The sequence below is a fragment of the Siphateles boraxobius genome, unplaced genomic scaffold, assembly GCF_051911475.1.
Source record: "Siphateles boraxobius isolate OS27281-9 unplaced genomic scaffold, OSU_SipBor_1 13, whole genome shotgun sequence".
NCBI classification, from domain to species: Eukaryota; Metazoa; Chordata; class Actinopteri; order Cypriniformes; family Leuciscidae; genus Siphateles; species Siphateles boraxobius.
Window position 1 is genome coordinate 21,018,197 of NW_027508733.1, and position 18,442 is coordinate 21,036,638.

The following is an 18,442-nucleotide window of genomic DNA, read 5'->3' on the forward strand; positions in this document are numbered from 1 at the left end:
TCGTGTTTGCGTTATTACAAAAGGCGTTCTGCCAATTTCCCAGGATCAACGCGCTGTGTGAAAGGGGCTATAGAGTCAACTAATATTCAAATGCAAAGTTACTTAGTCAACAGAATGTTCAAAAGGAACCAAAATAAAGTGTTACCGAATATTTATGCTAGTCTACATATACTTTTATGGCAGTTTTTGTCAAAACCTATACACCTATAAACTTGACCAAAATTTACTCTTTTTTTTTTAACTAGTCTTCATGTCGTTCCAAGCCCGTATGACTTTTCCTAAAAATCATAGTGAGTATGTTCATTTTGTTTGGAGCTTGACATCTCCAGTCCCCATTCACTTCCAAAGAGCAGCTTGAACATTCCGCTAAACGTCTCATTTTGTGTTCAACGGGAATAAACTGACACCATTCGCGACTGTTTTGCATTAAGTTTTTCTCACGTTTGAAGAAAGAAAAATGGCAACATACCAAAAGAAATATAAATCAGTTTACATACGAGACTATTTCATCCAAATGCTGCAAAAATGCAACAGTGGGTTTTAGTCTTTAACCATTTTTAAAGGTTTAATAACAGCTCATTTAGCATATGACAAATAAATGTCTCCAAATGATCTTCAATGTAGTTTAATGGAACTGTTAAGAAAGCTTTAGCTTGTTACCAAGTCTTAAATAGATGTCAGTGCAACTGTAGGGCTCTAAACATTCATTTCAGGTACTTTCCCGAACAAAATATTCATAAGCATTGTGATTTTACAACCAGTGTCTTCTTTAAACAGAAAAACAGCATCTTTAAAGGCACCAGGATGCGACACAACTTGTGCAGCTGCTCCGTTTGAAACGCTTTCAGGCTTTGGTACGAGCACAATCTCGATTTCGCGGCCCCCGTGAGACAGAGAACAAAGTCAATGGATTTTATGACCCTGAAGGCACACAAGGTGAACTCAACCGTCCCCATCATGTTCCGCGCCTCTCGGATGGCTCGCAAATACTGCATCTGACACCTCATTAACTTCGTCCGGGGCTTTAAACACAACAGAAACATCCGACATATGCTTAACCAAAGTGTAGCCTCTCATCTGTCCGTGACACATCTCCATTTAAACCGAGAAAAAAAAAAAAAAGCAGGACTGGAGGTTTGCGAAACCCATCAAGCCCGTGTCAGGGTACAAACTTCAGGGCAGAGACGAATAACGCGACCAGCCTGGCTGCACAGTTTCAAGCCATTTAATCCCGCCACTGACAATTAGACTGTCATGCCGTCGACTTGGAGCACTTTGTAGCTCAAGAGCTTGCACCTGCTGAACATTACTCTTATAAAAAAGAAACAAAACCAGGGAAAACATCACCATGCATCACGGTAGCGATACATCCTCTAATAGAGGGCGCCATCTGGCTGAGCTTGTACGCACCATCGCGCTTAAGTGCTTTACATCTGTTAATAGAGCGGCTGCGCCATTGTTTTCAGCGAGCGCTCTTAACCCCTCTGTTGCTCTCCTAAACGCTGCATGCACCGCGGGATGTCACCACGTTACCTCCGGATGACGACGCACAGGTTTCTAGGTTACTCCGGATACTGAAGCCACATATGGTGTTGTTGCACTAATGTCATATCAAATCCTCTTCATTGCAAATACCATTTACTTTTTGTTATTTTTGCGGACCAAGTTTTTTTTTGACATTGTAACGGTATTCTCTGAATTACCTTGGGGTACTGAGTAAATACCATATATATGAACAAAATAATCCTTCAGTACTATGGTATATATAGTACAATCTACTGATATTATCACTTTACCATTGTTCTGTCAGTACCTTTACTAAACTATATAGTTATTATTATACATGCTTAATAATAAACCGTGTTAATGTACAAAAATATCAAATTGATTTCACATTTCAAAAAGTAAAAATGTATGAAATTCATAGAATTTACTTATCAAAATAATAATAATAAAAATAACATTATAATTGTTATTGATCAATCTTATATGCTTAATATTAAATGGTGATAATGTACAACAAATTGCAACAAATTAATTATTATTAATCAATCAATCATATATCAAATGTGAAAATGTGCATTTGTCAAAGTACATTTTTTATATTATATATATATTTTATCTCATATTTAAACAATTTAAATCTGTAAAATTCATGGAACTGATCAAAATAAATAAATAATAAGAAAATAGAATAATGCAAAATATGTTATTATAATTACTACTACTTTTAATGCTAATATTACTAACAATAATGTATGCTTGATAAGATATCTAGTAAGTAAAATAATATTACTTACAAGAATGTTTTTGATAATACTTAACACAGCGATACTTTATTGGGTCTGCTGACATTATAACTGCAATATTCCAAAAAGAAACCATATCTAATCTGAATCTAACTGAAACAACCTTGAATGAATCAGTTCAGTCACCCTGTCCTACCAATTACATTTTAAGATTCCAAATGTAGCCAAGTTATGTCAGTCATGATACTGTTCATACACTACACAATGTGTTAAAAGGGCTCGTTGTGGTCGATATCATAATAATATTTACCAGATGTCGTCTATTTTACAATCCAGTATCGCAAATCCTTTATCTGTACCTCCATCTGAGCACAATGAGATGTTCTGCTAATACTTTGTGACTTCAAGTTAATGTTATTTCTAACACCGAGGATATTTCGCTCTAATAATATTCCACGCTTGTGCATTAACTAAAAGATGGAAATCTGAAAGTGGCCTCAGATGATGTGACAGCTGTTCTGCCGTTCAATTGTACTCTCGCCAGATGTCTTCAGATTGCAGCACAATTCCCTAAAAACCACTTCATGATGGAAAGATGGAAGAAGTTGCATCACAATAGATCAGTTGTTCAGTCAATTTTAAAGCCTGATCCAAAAACATTTATTCTGTTTATTCAAGGCGGCACGCAATATTTCTCCGGCAACATTAGCTCTTAATATCGAACCAGATTCCAGTACAGTCTGTGCTTCCACAATGCTTTATACACAAGTCACAACCAATCAGAGCGAGTGTGTGCGCAGAGGCAGATGTATTGAATAAACCAGAGGTGCTGTGCCTGTCAGGGAGATGCAAATGAATGAATGAACGAGAAAAAAAAACAAAAAACGTATGAATATCTTATTTATTGTAGTCCTTGGAAAATTTTTAACGCCAGCCGCGCTTTCTCGCCCAGGATTAATAATGCAAGAGATTCCAATAGGTTCAATAATGGAAGGCAATCAGAAGAGCAGAGCTCACTCGCGAATACAGGAGCGTGTCCAACGCCGCGCATATTTCAGGACGTCTCGCGCCCACAGGAGATCCGGCAGTCTCTTTCAATTAAGTCAGTGTAAGAGAGGCCAATTCACACCAGCAGCTCTATTGCATGTTAATATGACATTGATCCCAGTCAAAGAGGATACAATCCAAACAAAAGAGTGTGGTTGTTTTACACAGAGATGGATCATTTTTGCGAGGAATGAAGAAAAGAAAAAAAGGCGTGGTTAAATCAAGGTTTCATGGACACTTAACACTTGGTATTCACATTGTACAGCAAGGTACTTACAAGAATACCAAGGTGCATGTCCAAAAAAATAAAAATAAAACATGGTATTATACCTTAGTACCTGTTATTTTAGTATAAATGAGATGCTATTATAGTTTTATTAATATTTTTAATTAGTTTTTATTTTTATTTTATCCTTTTTCAGGTAGAAAAATTTAGGTAAAGTTTAAGTAATTTTGTTTTGTGTTTTTGTCAGTTTTTTATGGTTTTAGTTCAGAAAAAAACAGTCCCTTGGCATGTCAAAATGCCATGCTAGTACCATGTCTAAAAACCATGAACTTATACCAGGTGATTACCATGATTCGTTGGAATTTTTCATGGTAATACTATGTTTGTGTGAGACGTACTATGTTTCATAGACATTTGCCATTGTAATACTATGTTCTGTGACATTTACCATGGTAATATCATGGTTTCAAATAAGCATTTTCCATGATAATACAATGTTTTGTGATATTAACCATGGCCTTACCGTGGTTTCATGGACATTTTGCCAGGGTAATAACCATGTTTTTTTTTTTTCATTTAGCATGGAATTAACATGGTTTCATGGACATTTGCCATGGTCATATCATGTTTTTGTGACATTTACCATGGCAATATCACGGTTTCATGAGCATTTACCATGGTAATACCATGTTTTGTGATGTTTACCATGGCATTACTGTGTTTTGATGGGCATTTTGCCATGGTAATACAGTCTCTCACAAAAGTGAGTACACCCCTCACATTTCAGCAAACATTTTAGTACATCTCAAGGGACAATACTATAGAAATGAAACTTGGATATATTTTAGAGTAGTCAATGTGCTGCTTATATAACAGTATATATTTACTGTCCTCTGAAAATAACTCAACATACAGCCATTATTGTCAAAATAGCTGGGAACAAAAGTGAGTACACCCAAAGTGAACATGTCAAAACTGTGTCAAAAGTGTCAATATGTTGTGTGAGCACCATTGTTATCTAGCACTGCCTTAATCCTCCTGGGGTTCACCAGATCTGCACAGGTTGTTGCTGGGATCTTCTTCCACTCCTCCATAATAACATGGAGCTGCTGGATGTTAGACACACAGTGCTTCTCCACCTTCCGCTTGAGGATGCCCCACAGGTGCTCAATAGGGTTCAGGTCTGGAGACACACTTGGCCACTCCATCACCTTCACCTTCTCATGCAGCCCCAGACCATGATGCTACCACCACCATGCTTGACTGTAGGCAAGACACAATGTTCTCGGTACTCCTCACCAGATCACGCGACACATGCTGGACACCATCTGAGCTAAACAAGTTCATCTTAGTCTCATCAGGCCACAGGACACGGTTCCAGTAGTTCATGCTCTTGGACAGGTTGCTTTCAGCAAACTGTTTGCAGGCTTTCTTGTGAGCCAGCTTCAGAAGAGGCTTCCTTCTGGGACGTCAGCCATGCAAACCGACTTGTTGCAGTGTGTGGCGTATGGTCTGAGACTGACAAGCTGACCTTCCACTTCTGCGACCTCTAAAGCAATGCAGGCAGCACTCATGCGTCTGTTTTCTGAAGCCAGCTTCTGCACCTGACGCACAGCACAAGGACTCGACTTCTTTGATTGACCCTTGCGAGGCCTTTTCCAAGTGGAGCCCGTCTTGGAAACCTCTTTATGACCCTGGCCTTTACTGTAACTCAGTTTCAGGGTGTTACCAATCTTCTTATAGCCTACGCCAACTTTGTGAAAAGCAACAATTCTAATTCTTGAATCCTTAGAGAGTTCTTTGCCATGAGGTGCCATGTTGAACATCCAGTGGTCAGTATGAGAGAACTGTACTCAAAGCACAAATTTGAACTGCTCTAATACAAGATACAACAATTTGTATGGTCCTGTCAAGCAGACAAAAACATGAACATGATGAATAGGACATATGGCTATTATCACTTAGGGTGTACTCACTTTTGTTGCCAGATATTTCGACAATAATGGCTGTACGTTGAGTTATTTTCAGAGGACAGTAAATATATACTGCTATACAAGCAGCACATTGACTATTCTAAAATATATCCAAGTTTCATTTCTATAGTATTGTCCCTTGAGAAGATGTACTAAAATGTTCACTGAAATATGAGGGGTGTACTCACTTTCGTGAGATACTGTACCATGTTTTTCACACATACAATATACCATTGTAATAATATGCTTTGGACATATTAGAAGTAAAATGTACATACTATTTACATACTATATATAAATACTATTATATATGCATATCAAAGTACCATGATATTGACATCTGATGTAATAACGGTACCATGGTAGCACCTCAGTACTTTTCGGTAAGCATCGGCATTCATACCAAAGAAGAAACTCAACTATGTAGTAGCATAAACATTTAATTCTGTAATATAAACAGTTGCAGTCCTGTGAATTTCAGGATTGCTAATACAATGGGTAATGATAAAACATACATGCACAGCGAGATGGATGATCCGTGAAGGAAAAAGTGCATGTATTGCATTGTGTTTGTATTGCCAAAACATTTGACAAACCGTCCTGTCTGTCTGACTTAATATTTGAAGTAGCAAGTGAGTACATCTGCATGTAATGCCACACATGGATAACCTCAGCCTCGTAGAGGAGTGTGGCTTGACAGCTCTGGAGCTTTAATTGGACGAGGCTTTTATGGGACTGGATGGCGGCTTGTAAAAGATGGAACCGTATTAAATCTATATGTGATGCCATTGGGAGCGTCTTGCTGTTCCAGCCCCTCAGGTAATAAAGCTTGTGTTTTAACTTTGCATGAGAGCGCAAACGTTTGGCCATTCCACGGTCAGTCAATTAGCCACGAAACTAATAATGTGTTTCGAAATCGTCTAGCCAGTTAGCTGCAAGCTACTCATATGTTGCCAAACTACGCGCTTTACTGGGAATGACAAATGATATTGTCCGGTGTTGTGGTGTACAGTGTAAATTGGTACAGCAGTGCTGTTGACAAAAGAGGAATGAGCTTTGTTAAAGCTGAGCATAATTCACTGGGTGGCATGTTTTCCGAAGAGATTGGAAAAGTGCAATACTGCTGCATAAGCAAATGCCGTAAGGTGGCCATTATCCAATCAGATCTCATTGTTTGTTTAGATTATATGATAATGGGGTGTTGGGAATGACAATCAGAGCAGTCGTGTGTCCTGATTATTAAAGCTTTCCGAGGACGGCTAAAACGGACAATCTGCAATTCTGACACGAGTGCCATTTAGGAAAATTCAGCATTGGTGTTTTTGAAAGGTAAAGTGTGACACGAGATGGGATCTGCTTAAAATCAGGGCAAGAAATGTTAGAAAGTTATGTAGTTTAGCATTTGTTTTCTGAAATAGTTTATAGCTCAATTTAAAAAAAAAAACTGGCATCAGAATAAAACCTCAAAGGCTATTCACACTTCCGCTAAGTGTAACGCAAAAGGTTGCATGAAAAGACATTTGTGAAATTGTGTATAGTTGGTCAATCCAAAAGTAATGCTTCACAAGTATGTTTACATATACAGTTATTATCGAGTTTTTTATTGGGCAAAATCTCAGGGTATTCACACTTCTGCAAAAAAAAAGGGCTGTAATCAACCAATGCAAATCTTTTGTTTGCATGCAGGTGGGTGCGCCTGCAGTTAACTTATAAAACGATTTTTACTAATTGGCATATTTCAATGTTTTATGCCAATTCTGATATGTTCATTCATATAGCAACTCAAAACAGACGGGGCAACTAAACGCAGACAAGTTAGCTTACCGTTTTTAGGTGATATGCCATGTTTGATGTCAAGCTGTGATATGCAAACTTTGCCTTCGACTTTTTTTCTATTTTCTATTTTCATAAAATACTGCCACACTCCCGATGTCTTTGACATGGTAGATTACTCTGACAGTAAATTAAACGCTTAATTCAGCAAACCAACATGGATGATGCAGACCAATGCCTTAGTAGTTCTTTCTTCAATCTGTCTCCAGTAGCCAATAATCGGGCTAATCCAAAAAAGTGAAAGGGGGGTGGGGGGTCGGGGGGTTGGGGGGTGTTCTGAAGACAGACTGTTACCTGCTCTGAAAACACCCCCATTAGCAATTAGTGATGAAATGAATGTAATGAAATTAACGCGGACAAAGTCGACCAATCAGAATTTTAGTCGGGCCAGAACGTATCGACCAATTAATCGACTAGTCGACTGGGAGATTACAGCCCTAGATAGATGACAAAATGCACAGTTGGATATTTGATACATTAACTTTTTCCTCGCCATTAATGGAAATTTCCATAATTTATGAGACAATGCTTCTCCCGCCATTGACATAAATTTCCGGCTTTCCGTGTTTTTACTGTTATACGGTAGGAGGCGCTATTAAACAATTTCTGAAAGAGTACTGAATCTCCTGATCAAAAGACGTGAAGAAGCAGCAGAAACAAGCAATATCATATGTAAGCAAGGGGGTAATCCATCAGCCGGAAACTAAAGCCTCGCGGGAGCCGCCATTGTAGCGAAACTTCTCCTGCTGTTAGCATTCCATTGTCTCCCATTCATTTTGGCGTCACTTTGACAGCGAATAACTTTACATCTGAGGCTCCCAAAGACTTCATTTGCCAATTATTTATTTCTAAAGAAACACGACATTGTATAAAAGGCTCCATTACTTTGTATCTTACGTTATGGCCCCGTAGAAGCCGTTTTTGTAAAAATAGGCTAACGAATGCGTCATAACAACGCGACTTTCTGTCGCACAATAGAGACATTACCGTATAGACAGGAGGAGAAGCTCGCAGGCAATCTTTTACTCTCTATAAGGCAATCGGGGGGACATAGAGGCATCAAGTCAAGGGAGAAGCCCATAGAGAGAGTCCATAAAAACTACGGGACAAAATATTCCAACAACGTTTTTGAGGAATTAGGTGATTCAGATTTGACTTGGCACAGCTACTAGAAGATGTACAACTGTCAGACTGTCGTCAAGCTCAGTTTGAGCCTGCGCAGTCGCTCAGCCATCAGACAGGAAGTGCAATAATCGGGCTTCAGTCTTCTCCATTGAAATCAATGGGGTCGCTGTGTCCATTTCTTTTACTGTCTATGCATGTAAGCAGATACTTATGTAAAATAACGTCATCATCAACATTAAACAGCATATAAATCAAAACTGCCTAATGTTACCGAATGAAATGTCGACCAAAGGCGAGGTATAGGACTGTGAAGCTTTGAGGGTGTTGATGGACTCAATCTACTCTATCTATGTTTTGATCATCGTTCTGAATCCGATCTGGACGTAGTCTTTGAGAAAAAACAAATTTTCTCAGCTTTTTGCTCAAAATGTTGCTTTTTTTAAAATTAAACTTACACACATTGAAGTGTTGATAAAAAAAAGAATGCATGAAGGTAGAATAAAACAAGTAATTTTTTTTAAAAGCAGAGGGTCCGTTCTTTCTTTTGGCTGTTATTTTTGAGAAAATGATCATAAATGTAGGCAGTGGCTAGCAACATAAAAAAAAAATGCTGGCGGGGAAAGCGTTAAACATCTTTTTATTTTTTAGAGCTGGCGCACAACGCGGGGCATGTTAACGTGCTGGGCGAAGCCGAGCTACAATCGCATTATTTAGGTGCACAAAAATAATTTTTGGTCGCTCTACAGATAAATTATTGCTTTAGTCCAGCGAAAATTGTACTTTTAATGTGTATTTAATCTTGTGAACTGACTGTGTGCGGTCCAGTTAACATAATGCTGTAAGAACGACCCCATCCCGTAAGAGAGGAAATGAAGCGCTGTTGCTCACCCAGTGTCTGATGAAACTCACCCGACACCGGGGTCATGGGAGTGGGCGGCAGACTGTTGATATTGAGCGCCCCCATCTGGTGGATCTGGGTGGTGGGAAAGGCCACGCTGGGCGCCAGGTAGCCTCCGTGACTGGCAGCCATGAGGGCCGCCTGCTGTTGCATCAGCTGCCGGATAGAGGAAACACAAAGCAGAAAGAGAAAGAGAGAGAGAGAGAAAAGTTACTAGAAGCACACAGGCTACATGGGGGCATGATGGATAGGCAGTGCTTCGCAGAGTAGAGGAGAAAGTAGAGCGGAAAAAGAGAAAAATGTGTCAACCTATGTTTAGTGAAAGCGTCCATCTTCCCAGTCAGAGGGCTGTCACAAGCCCCCTTGAAACATTTCAATAGCTGTCGGTCTGGCTCATTCTAATAGAGGGATCGACGCACATATTATTGTAGTCCTTAAGGGACCTGGGAGTTCAGAGTAGGAAAAATTGAATTGTATTCATTTTTTCCCTTTCAAACTTTAAGGTAATGCTTTCTTCATGGCCTTGACAGCGAAACTTCTTTCCCCCCGCATTTTCCTTTATGACGTGACAGCTATCAAGGCTGAATACATCACAGTTACATTGAAGCATATATTCTTAGATCCAGACCTCATGCATAAATTCTAGTTTTCATGCATTGAACACGAGAAACCTGTTTGTATGTCCCGTCTCTGCTAATAATGTGACCGTGCGCATTTAGAATTTTGTCGACGTAGACACAATATTGAATTAGTTGGGAATGAAAATGAAGCTGGCAATAGACATTCAGGAAGATATTTATTAAAATAAATAATTAAATAGTAGTTGATCTCATATTCTTCTCATATATTCTTTTTCACTTGTAAATACGTCACATTACAGAAGTAAAATGGGTTACGAATGGCGTTTCACAAGTCATATCCACTGGAAATTTGTGTAAAGACGCATTTTCAACTAAAGTCTTATTAGCAAGAACAATGCTTCTGAAAAATGTGGTAGACACCAAACTATTCCCGTCCAGCAAAAGAATACTACAACTAATCAAACAGCATTCCTGTACATCACAACATTTAGTCCCTAAAGAGGCCAAAATTAAGATGCAATCTCATACAATAATAATCAAGCTTCCACTCTTCATTTGAATGCTGAGGATGATATTGTTCATGTAGGCACATGATGCTTTGCTCTCTGCCGGTGTTTTATCCCTAGATAGTAGAAAAGCAATCATTTTCTCTCATCGGCCTCGTCACTGAGCCTGAAAGATGCCGTCCACCCACAAAACAAATCTATAAGCCTCAACTGCACTATTATCTATAAACTCCTCCTTTCATTTGCATAATTCCATCAACAAACTGCTGAGGTTTATCTATTATTCTACAGGTAATAATATAAGGTAAAGGTAAAAATTCAGCACAAATATGCTAAATAAACTAAAAAGCTTGGCATTGTTTAACAATCGTACTCGAGGTATTCACATTTAAAAAAAAACTAACCATAATTTTTGCAGACGTAGTTTAAATCTATTTTAAATAAACAGCTTAAAAAAATACATTTAAAAAATATTTCAGAGAATCTATCTTTAACACAAGTGCATTTTGTCTTCCTACACCGGCAGATTCTTTCACTGGTTTTAAATAAATTAAAATTGGTGCAGTAAAATTTCTTATTTTCAAGATATAGTCTATAAAAACTATAATACATTTATAAAATATATATGAAAACAGTATAATCTTAGATGAATTAAATATGAAACCAAACTATCGTATCTTATGCGGTTTTGTTTCTCGAGGAAATGTCTCTTGTTTTAAAGGTACAATATGTAAGATTTTTGTACTAACATATCCAAAAATCACTTGCACAGTGTGATATATTTTCTGCAGTTGTGTACTTACAATATCCCAAAAGTTCCCAAATATTTTTAATTTCAGAGAAATTCCGAATTTAAATAATGGCTCGTACCTGGTCATTGTCGCCTGTCAATGACGTAATATCCACGTTATCCCTGGTTTCCGCTCGTACTGCCATAGTAACCATGGCGACAGACGTGGACAACTGCGTTACGTCTAGCGGCACGCTCATGCTGTTGTTTTTTTGTTCAAACATTATGGACCATGGCAAGCAGACTTTGGGACAAAAGGAGAACTAAAACGAGGATCAATAATAGCATAGCGTTTTCGAGATGCCAAGAGCTCCACGTCTGCGACTAACTTCAACTTGACAGAGACACCGCTCTTGCATGTACTTTATTAGACAGGTGAGCAAATGCACATAAAACTAATAAATGTTATATAGCTCTACATGATGAAATGTTAGAATATGATCTGTATGTTATTCTAATGTTGGTCTAGCTTACTGCTAGTCTAATACAGCCAACAAACCAACACATATAATAACATTATAACTTTTAGCACAATCAAATGCAGTTTAGTGTAACATTAGACCAAGTGAAACAGCGCTGCGTTACCTCACAAGTTTCATTTATCTAATAAACTGAAGTAATTCTGCACTTGAGGGTAGTTCGGTAGAATTAAATGTCCTTATTCGTTTATATCCGCGGGACTCGCGTGTGGCGCTGATATCTGTCTCTCATTAGCAATCGCACCCTGCTTCATACCACAGTCATGTTAAAAACATCAATGTATTCACTCATCCATAAACATTATTAGATCCATCAGCATGACGAAAAGTTCCATAATTCTGCTTATGCGTCATCAATCTACGCCTGTGTTAGTGAAAGAGGTTAGCGAACCCTAGCGGTGAAACAAATTACATATTGTAGCTTTATGGATTTTTTCAAATATATTTTTACAAAAAAAAAGATTGTTGTAATATTTAGTTGTTAATCTTAAGAACGCATTTCGCCGCCTGAAGCGTGTTGCTAAATTGTTACGTGGGTGAGTTTGCAAGAATTTTGGAAGTTAAAAATGCGTCACGGACCACAGGTTTAATGCATTTGTCAACCTTCAAGTCTGGTCTCTTTCCGCCATGTAAAAGCCATGCCACAGTAATCAGACGCCTTTTTGCCCATCTCACGGCCTCTTCCTTCCTGCTTGAATGGGGAGTCAGAGTTAAGCTGGCTGGCTCTAGCCGGGTGACAGTTTACTAATGCCCTTTAAAAGCCAGAGGGACAGGCTTTGGGCAGAGCATAGTGCGGTGAGTTGAAGACTTCCATATTGTAATTTCCCTCCATGAACGGCTTGGATAATGTCGCCTTTCATGGCTGCCACCAGATTGCCTCAGATAACGATGGGGCATTCAGTTCTGCTCTTTAGGAATTAAAACAGAAAATTGGAGGCCCAAGCATGTAATTATGTTGGGGAGAAGTGAGCAACATCAATTTGTTCTTGGAGGAGGTGGAGGGGAGAGGAGGGGGGGGAAAGAAAAGAAAAACAAGGCCCTTCGGCTGTCGGCGGCCGAATGAGACTATTAAAATAACATCTCTTGAGTTATCTCGGTTATTCTCATTTAAAGGCACAGTTCAGACAAAATGTAACATTTCGTCATTATTCACTCACCTCTCATTCTAAACCCTTTATTTCATGCGTAGAATATAAAAGTAGTTTAGCAGAATGCTAGCTGATCCATTCAATACGATGAAATTTAATGGTGACCAAAATGTTGAATGTTTAGCACAAGAATGTATGATCTATTTTTATGGTGATTTTATGGCGTTTTTGTGTTTTCGATGAAAATATTCCATACAACTAAAGAAAATGGCGACTAAGATATTCAGTGTTTAAAAATTGAATTACATGTTCAAAATTTACTAACATAAAGGTGTTATGCGACTTTTGAAGACTTGGAATATAGCGCAAGAGTGGTATGACCTACTTTTACTGTGATTTTATGGTGATTTTGTGTATACAATAAAAATATTTCATACAAAGAAAGTAAATGGCGACCAAGATTTTTTATGTATACATGGAATTGAATTTATTAAATTTGCTAACATAAAGGTGTTGTACAACTTTTGAAAACTTCTAAGGAATTTTTGTGTAGTTTTAAGTCTTGACAGCCTAAGTCTCCACATGCTACTAAGAAGAACTGCGTAAAATAAAATCACTCAAGTTTAGAACGTCATGAAGGTGAAATAATAATTATAAATAATTACATAATTACAAATAATTATAACAATTCAACTGGGTGAACTATCCCTGAACATTTCAGAACCAAAACATTACCCAGTATCCTGAATAAAAAGGAAGCATTCAAGTGCAAGCAAAAGGCACCAAATTGCCTTCAGCGAAGTCTTCATCACTGAGGTCGTAACCTTTTCTTCCTTCAAAATGGGGAAAAAAACAAAAGCGGCCACGGGAAGAAGTAGTCCGGGCCACGGCGTTCGTTTAGTGTCAGGCATGTGGGTTTTTTTATGGCTTGCCGGTGGCATTAGTCTCCCTCGGAGCCACCAGGCAATCACCTCTTTATCACTTGGCAATTATCTACCCAGAGCTGCTCTGTGTCTCTGCCCACCTCTGCCTGCATCACACATGACCCCTTACAGTCAGTCTGGCCCTGCTGCAGCGCAGGGAGAATGGCGGGATGACTGGAGAGATATTTATAGAGAGACAAGAAATGGATTGAGCTGAATGCGAGGACCCTGGTTATTAAGGTCCCTGGCCCTGTAAGATTGCCTGAAAACGGCTTGGCTCCTTTTTCTGCTGTTTGCTGAGGCACATCTTCAGGACTAAACTCAGAGATGGTGCCAATTAGTTTTGGTTGTACCAGAAATCTAAAATTTTAAGAGAATATACTGTATAATAACTATAAAAATCACACTACCGTTCAAAAGTTTGGAATCATTAAGATTTTTTAATGTTTCTAAAATAAGTCCTTTACGCTCACCAAAGCTGCATTTTTTTTAAATAAAAAATACAGTAAAACTGTAATATTTGAAATATTACTAAAATTTAAAATAACTGTTTTCTATTTTAAATCTTAATTTATTCCTGTGAATGTTCAGCATCATTACTTCAGTGTCACATGATTCTTCAGAAATCATTCTAATATGTGGATTTGTTGCTAAAGAATCTTACTATTATCATTGTTGAAAACAGACTGTAAAAAAATTGTTGTTTCAACTTAAAAAGGAAAACAGGTGTTTGTGCTGCTTTAAAATTTAGGTTTAGTCGAATTAAAATGTGCAGTTCTACTAAGTGACAACTTTGATATTTGAGTTGACTAAACTTAAAATGTTAAGGCAGCACGAAGACTTAGGCTACTTGTTTAAAAATGCAGTCCATAACTTTTGTAGCCTAGCTAACGTCAGACCCAAGTCTCATTGAGACTTGGGTCTCGGAACCACATGTTCATTTTCTCGTATTTGAGGCGTGGTTTACGAATGCCCAAAGCCGTTCATTGGGTGCTAAGAATGTCTATCAAATGCGCCTGTACGTAGCTCATAGCCAATCGTTTCAATTATACCAGATGACGTATGTAGAGCGACAGAAATTAGACGAGGAAGAAGACGATGGGTCAGAGATTTACGTGTACACGATGGCGTGTATCTAACGGCCGTTTCACACCTCATGCTTGAGCGGCGCATATTTTTTCCGGCGTTCATGTTAATCAATGAGTGCATTCACACTGGGAGCAGGAGCGGCGCGTAAGCAGAAGTGAAGCATGGGTTTCGGCGCCGAGTCTATTTTTGCTGCACTGCTCACGCTAAATTAAAGTGAAAGCACACTTTTGATGGACAAAAATAAATATGATTTCACACAAAAAGTGCCCAAAATCCACAGAATAAGCATATCTGGTGAGTTTTAACAAGAACTTGAGTAGGCAAATAAAAGAAAATGAAGACTCAAAAAAAAATGTATAGAAGATTTAGGCTACCAGGTAAAAACTTGTTTCTAATTATTCAGTTTGGGTGAAAGTTGTGTATTATATAAAAAAAACTAAAGTAAACTAGCCAGAAAATATTATATATAAACGTTCTTTTAGTTTATGTAATACACAGACAGCTACATAGGCTAGCACAACCCAAAGTTTGTAGTTTGCAGTTTGCAGTCTTGTAAATATATCGAAAGTATGACTGAAACTAATAGATTGGAGCCATTTTCTGGGTTGTTTTGTTGTTTAACAATTATATGCGAATGTTGTACACCTCCCCATAACAAACTTTCAAGACTATCAATATTATAAATGACCAGCTTCTAAAAACAAATGTATAGTTGTCTTTGTAAATAATTGCTCGCTTATGTAGCTTTGGAGCCGCTGCTGTGACACTGTACAAACGCTTCCAGTGTGAATACTCCTTTTTTTACAGTCTATGGAATACTCTCGCGCGTCTGCAGCTGCAGTGACGATGTAGTTACACTGACGCGCTGCTCAAGTGCCGCTCACGCTTGCGGTGTGAAACGGCCGTAATGCTCCATCGAAAGGTAACTTCGCGTCTGCTGCCATGTTGGATCCATAGGTTTAAACCATAGACTGTAATATAAACAAACTGCTTCGGTGTGTCGCATAGACGTCGTCATCGTCTTGCTGCTCCCTCCCTGTTCTGTGATTGGTTCCCTAGATGAGGCGAAAATCTGGACCATGGAATCCAGACTGCCTAGCAGCGTGAATAAAATCGCGCTGCGGGAAGGCAGTATGGGGAAACCCAGGCTATAACTTTTGTCAGTCTAGCGGTGAATAAACAGAACTGCACGTGTCTTGCGGAAGAGCATTGTAGCCAGAGCTACTTCTCTCTGTTTATGTCTATGACGAGTCACACTGGTACTGGGCTACTCCTCACCGGTGGCGACCCGACCGGTCTAAAATAGTCAGAATATTATTATAGTATGTATATAGTATATACTTATTATAGGTGTACCATATTTGAAAAGCAAAAATAATTTATAAATATGGTACGCAGTTAGTTTTGCTGTAGCGCCCCCTGTGGCAATGCTGAGAATGCAACATGTATTTGTTTTGTGTTATGAATTACATTGCATGAATTAAAAGCATATCTTAACTATCTAAAAGCATTTACACTCACACACGTGTAGAATATGTTTAGGGCCTGAGTGCGCTTCCATTTAGATTTTTTGTCTTGTACATTTTGCACAAAAATTGTGTTTTTTTATGTACAGTACATAGTCCCATTTCTGCAAAGAGTCCATTTACAACTAAAAATACATTTCAGGCAAAGCATACAAAGTTCTGCTGAAAAGCGAGGGGTGAGATTCTATATTTCTAAATAATTCTAATATTTTCTAATATATCTAATATTTCTATATTTCAATCATTTTGCCTTTTTCTAGACTGTCCATAAGATTTTTTTTTTATCAAACGATGCATTAAAAAGAAACAAACACTTTTAACGCTCTTTGAATATTAAACAGTTATATTTCCCAACAACAGGGGGCAATGTAGGTCAATAGCAGAGCATGTGCCCCCTCCTCAGCACCCTCCTCCCCAAAATACCCAGACAAACATTCCCCCCAATTAATGTTGGCTTTAGAACATTCTGAAGTGCTTTCAAGCAATTTGTGCGTCATATTAATCTAATGCACCATCTCTGGTGATTGGCGTCAAGTAAAAGAGATCTTTCTGGCTTTCCATCAACAGCCGCGCTTTTATTCATCTTCCAAAAAAAAAGAGAGAGAAAAAAGCAGAAAATGAAGATGGCTCCGCTTAGAAAAAGGAAAAAAGATCAAACATGAGGCAGCGGGAGAAAAAGACAGATAAAAGATGTTCGGCTTGTATTGACAAGAGCGTCTGAAAGAAAATTAATGTTTCTCGCTTTCATGGCGTGTTTATGTCACCCCCCCCCTCCCACCCCCACCCATTCCACTCCAGAGACGAGGACGCGTCTGATGTTTTCAACATCTTCATGTAATACTGAAGGATAAGCTGTTTGTCAGATTTAGGAGTTAGATGTACCTTTTTAAAAAAACGCATCTGTCTTTTGCCACGATGTTGTCAGCACTATTACCCCTCCAATTTGCGCTCAGATGCCCCCTCCTCTGGTCTGACTAAAATCCAATTTACTGGCTGTCAGCTCAACCCAGTAATCCTCTGCACAGCTGTGTTTGTGGAAGGAGCCTCTTAATTTGCTCGTCCTCCACCTTTCTAAATGTACCATTGCCATATCTGAAGCTAAACGTTAGCTTATGGTGTTTGGCACAACGAATGCCTGTCGGAAACCCTTTCAGGTTTTGCTCAGGTGAGAAAATGAGAGAACAGTAGAACATGGAAAATGTTAGTGGAGTTAGCGACTTCCTAACTTGCTGTTACAATGCTAGCATGGCTGCTACGCACTGCTGATGCACTCGTTTAGGTGTTTGAAATGTTTTTAGTTCATTGCTTGGTAGTTGCTATGGCATTTTGTGTTTTCTGGTTGGTTACATTCTAGCCCAAGTCGAAATAGCCACAAAAAAGTGATTTTTTGGTCACAATATAAAAATTCTATTCAGAGTTTAGAGATATCATGAATGCATCTGGTCGCTGCAAATATGCGCTACCAGCCCTATATTAATATTAAGGTTGAAGGGTAGGGTCAGGGGTAATACTTGTTTCAGTGTTGTTTAAGCAATTAGCACTGTGATTGACATGACCAATGAAAACTTTAGAATAGGCTGTGAGCCGGGTTTGCACTTGTTTAAGTTGCCTCTTAAATGCAGGATTTTTAGACTGTTTTATCATCTGCCAGATGAAAATTGTCAAGTAATTGCTAAAGCTAACATCTACTGAACAAGCTGCACAATCTGAGGTAGGCTATGATTTATGTAAAATAACACACTAACATTTACTACTTAGCATTTGCATTTGTTCAGAGTAACAATTATGAAGAAAGAATGTTTTGGGGAATTCTAAGGCTGTGTCCGAAATCGCCCCCTATACCCTCATTCATTATTCCCTACAGTACTAATATAGTTCACTTGAGGAAGTGAATGAAATTGAGTGAGTGACACTGAATTCGCCGGAAGGGCTGACGATTTTGCATAGTTTGTGCTTTCTGTTTATAATAATCATTTGAAACTTAGCAAACTGGCAGCTCTAGTAGCAAGATGAAAAGATTTATCTTGAACTCTGTCATGGAAACTATGTATAAACCTTAACTAATAAAATTTTGTTTTACCTTTATGATTTTACGCTGTAGTTACATTG

The 18,442-nt window shown here is 38.4% G+C and overlaps 1 protein-coding gene across 19 annotated transcripts in view; it reads right to left on the reverse strand.

Annotated features, from left to right (window-relative positions):
- Window positions 1–18,442, reverse strand: part of celf5a (cugbp, Elav-like family member 5a) — a 219,268-nt gene that overhangs the window by 17,225 nt on the left and 183,601 nt on the right. For 11 of the 19 annotated variants that reach the window (XM_077226564.1, XM_077226566.1, XM_077226559.1 and 8 more), the window contains exon 7: window positions 9,342–9,507. In XM_077226564.1, the coding sequence (XP_077082679.1) occupies window positions 9,342–9,507 (166 nt within the window). The remainder of the gene's footprint in view (window positions 1–9,341; window positions 9,508–18,442) is intronic. The other 8 variants (XM_077226573.1, XM_077226572.1, XM_077226565.1 and 5 more) reach the window with 1 other exon arrangement.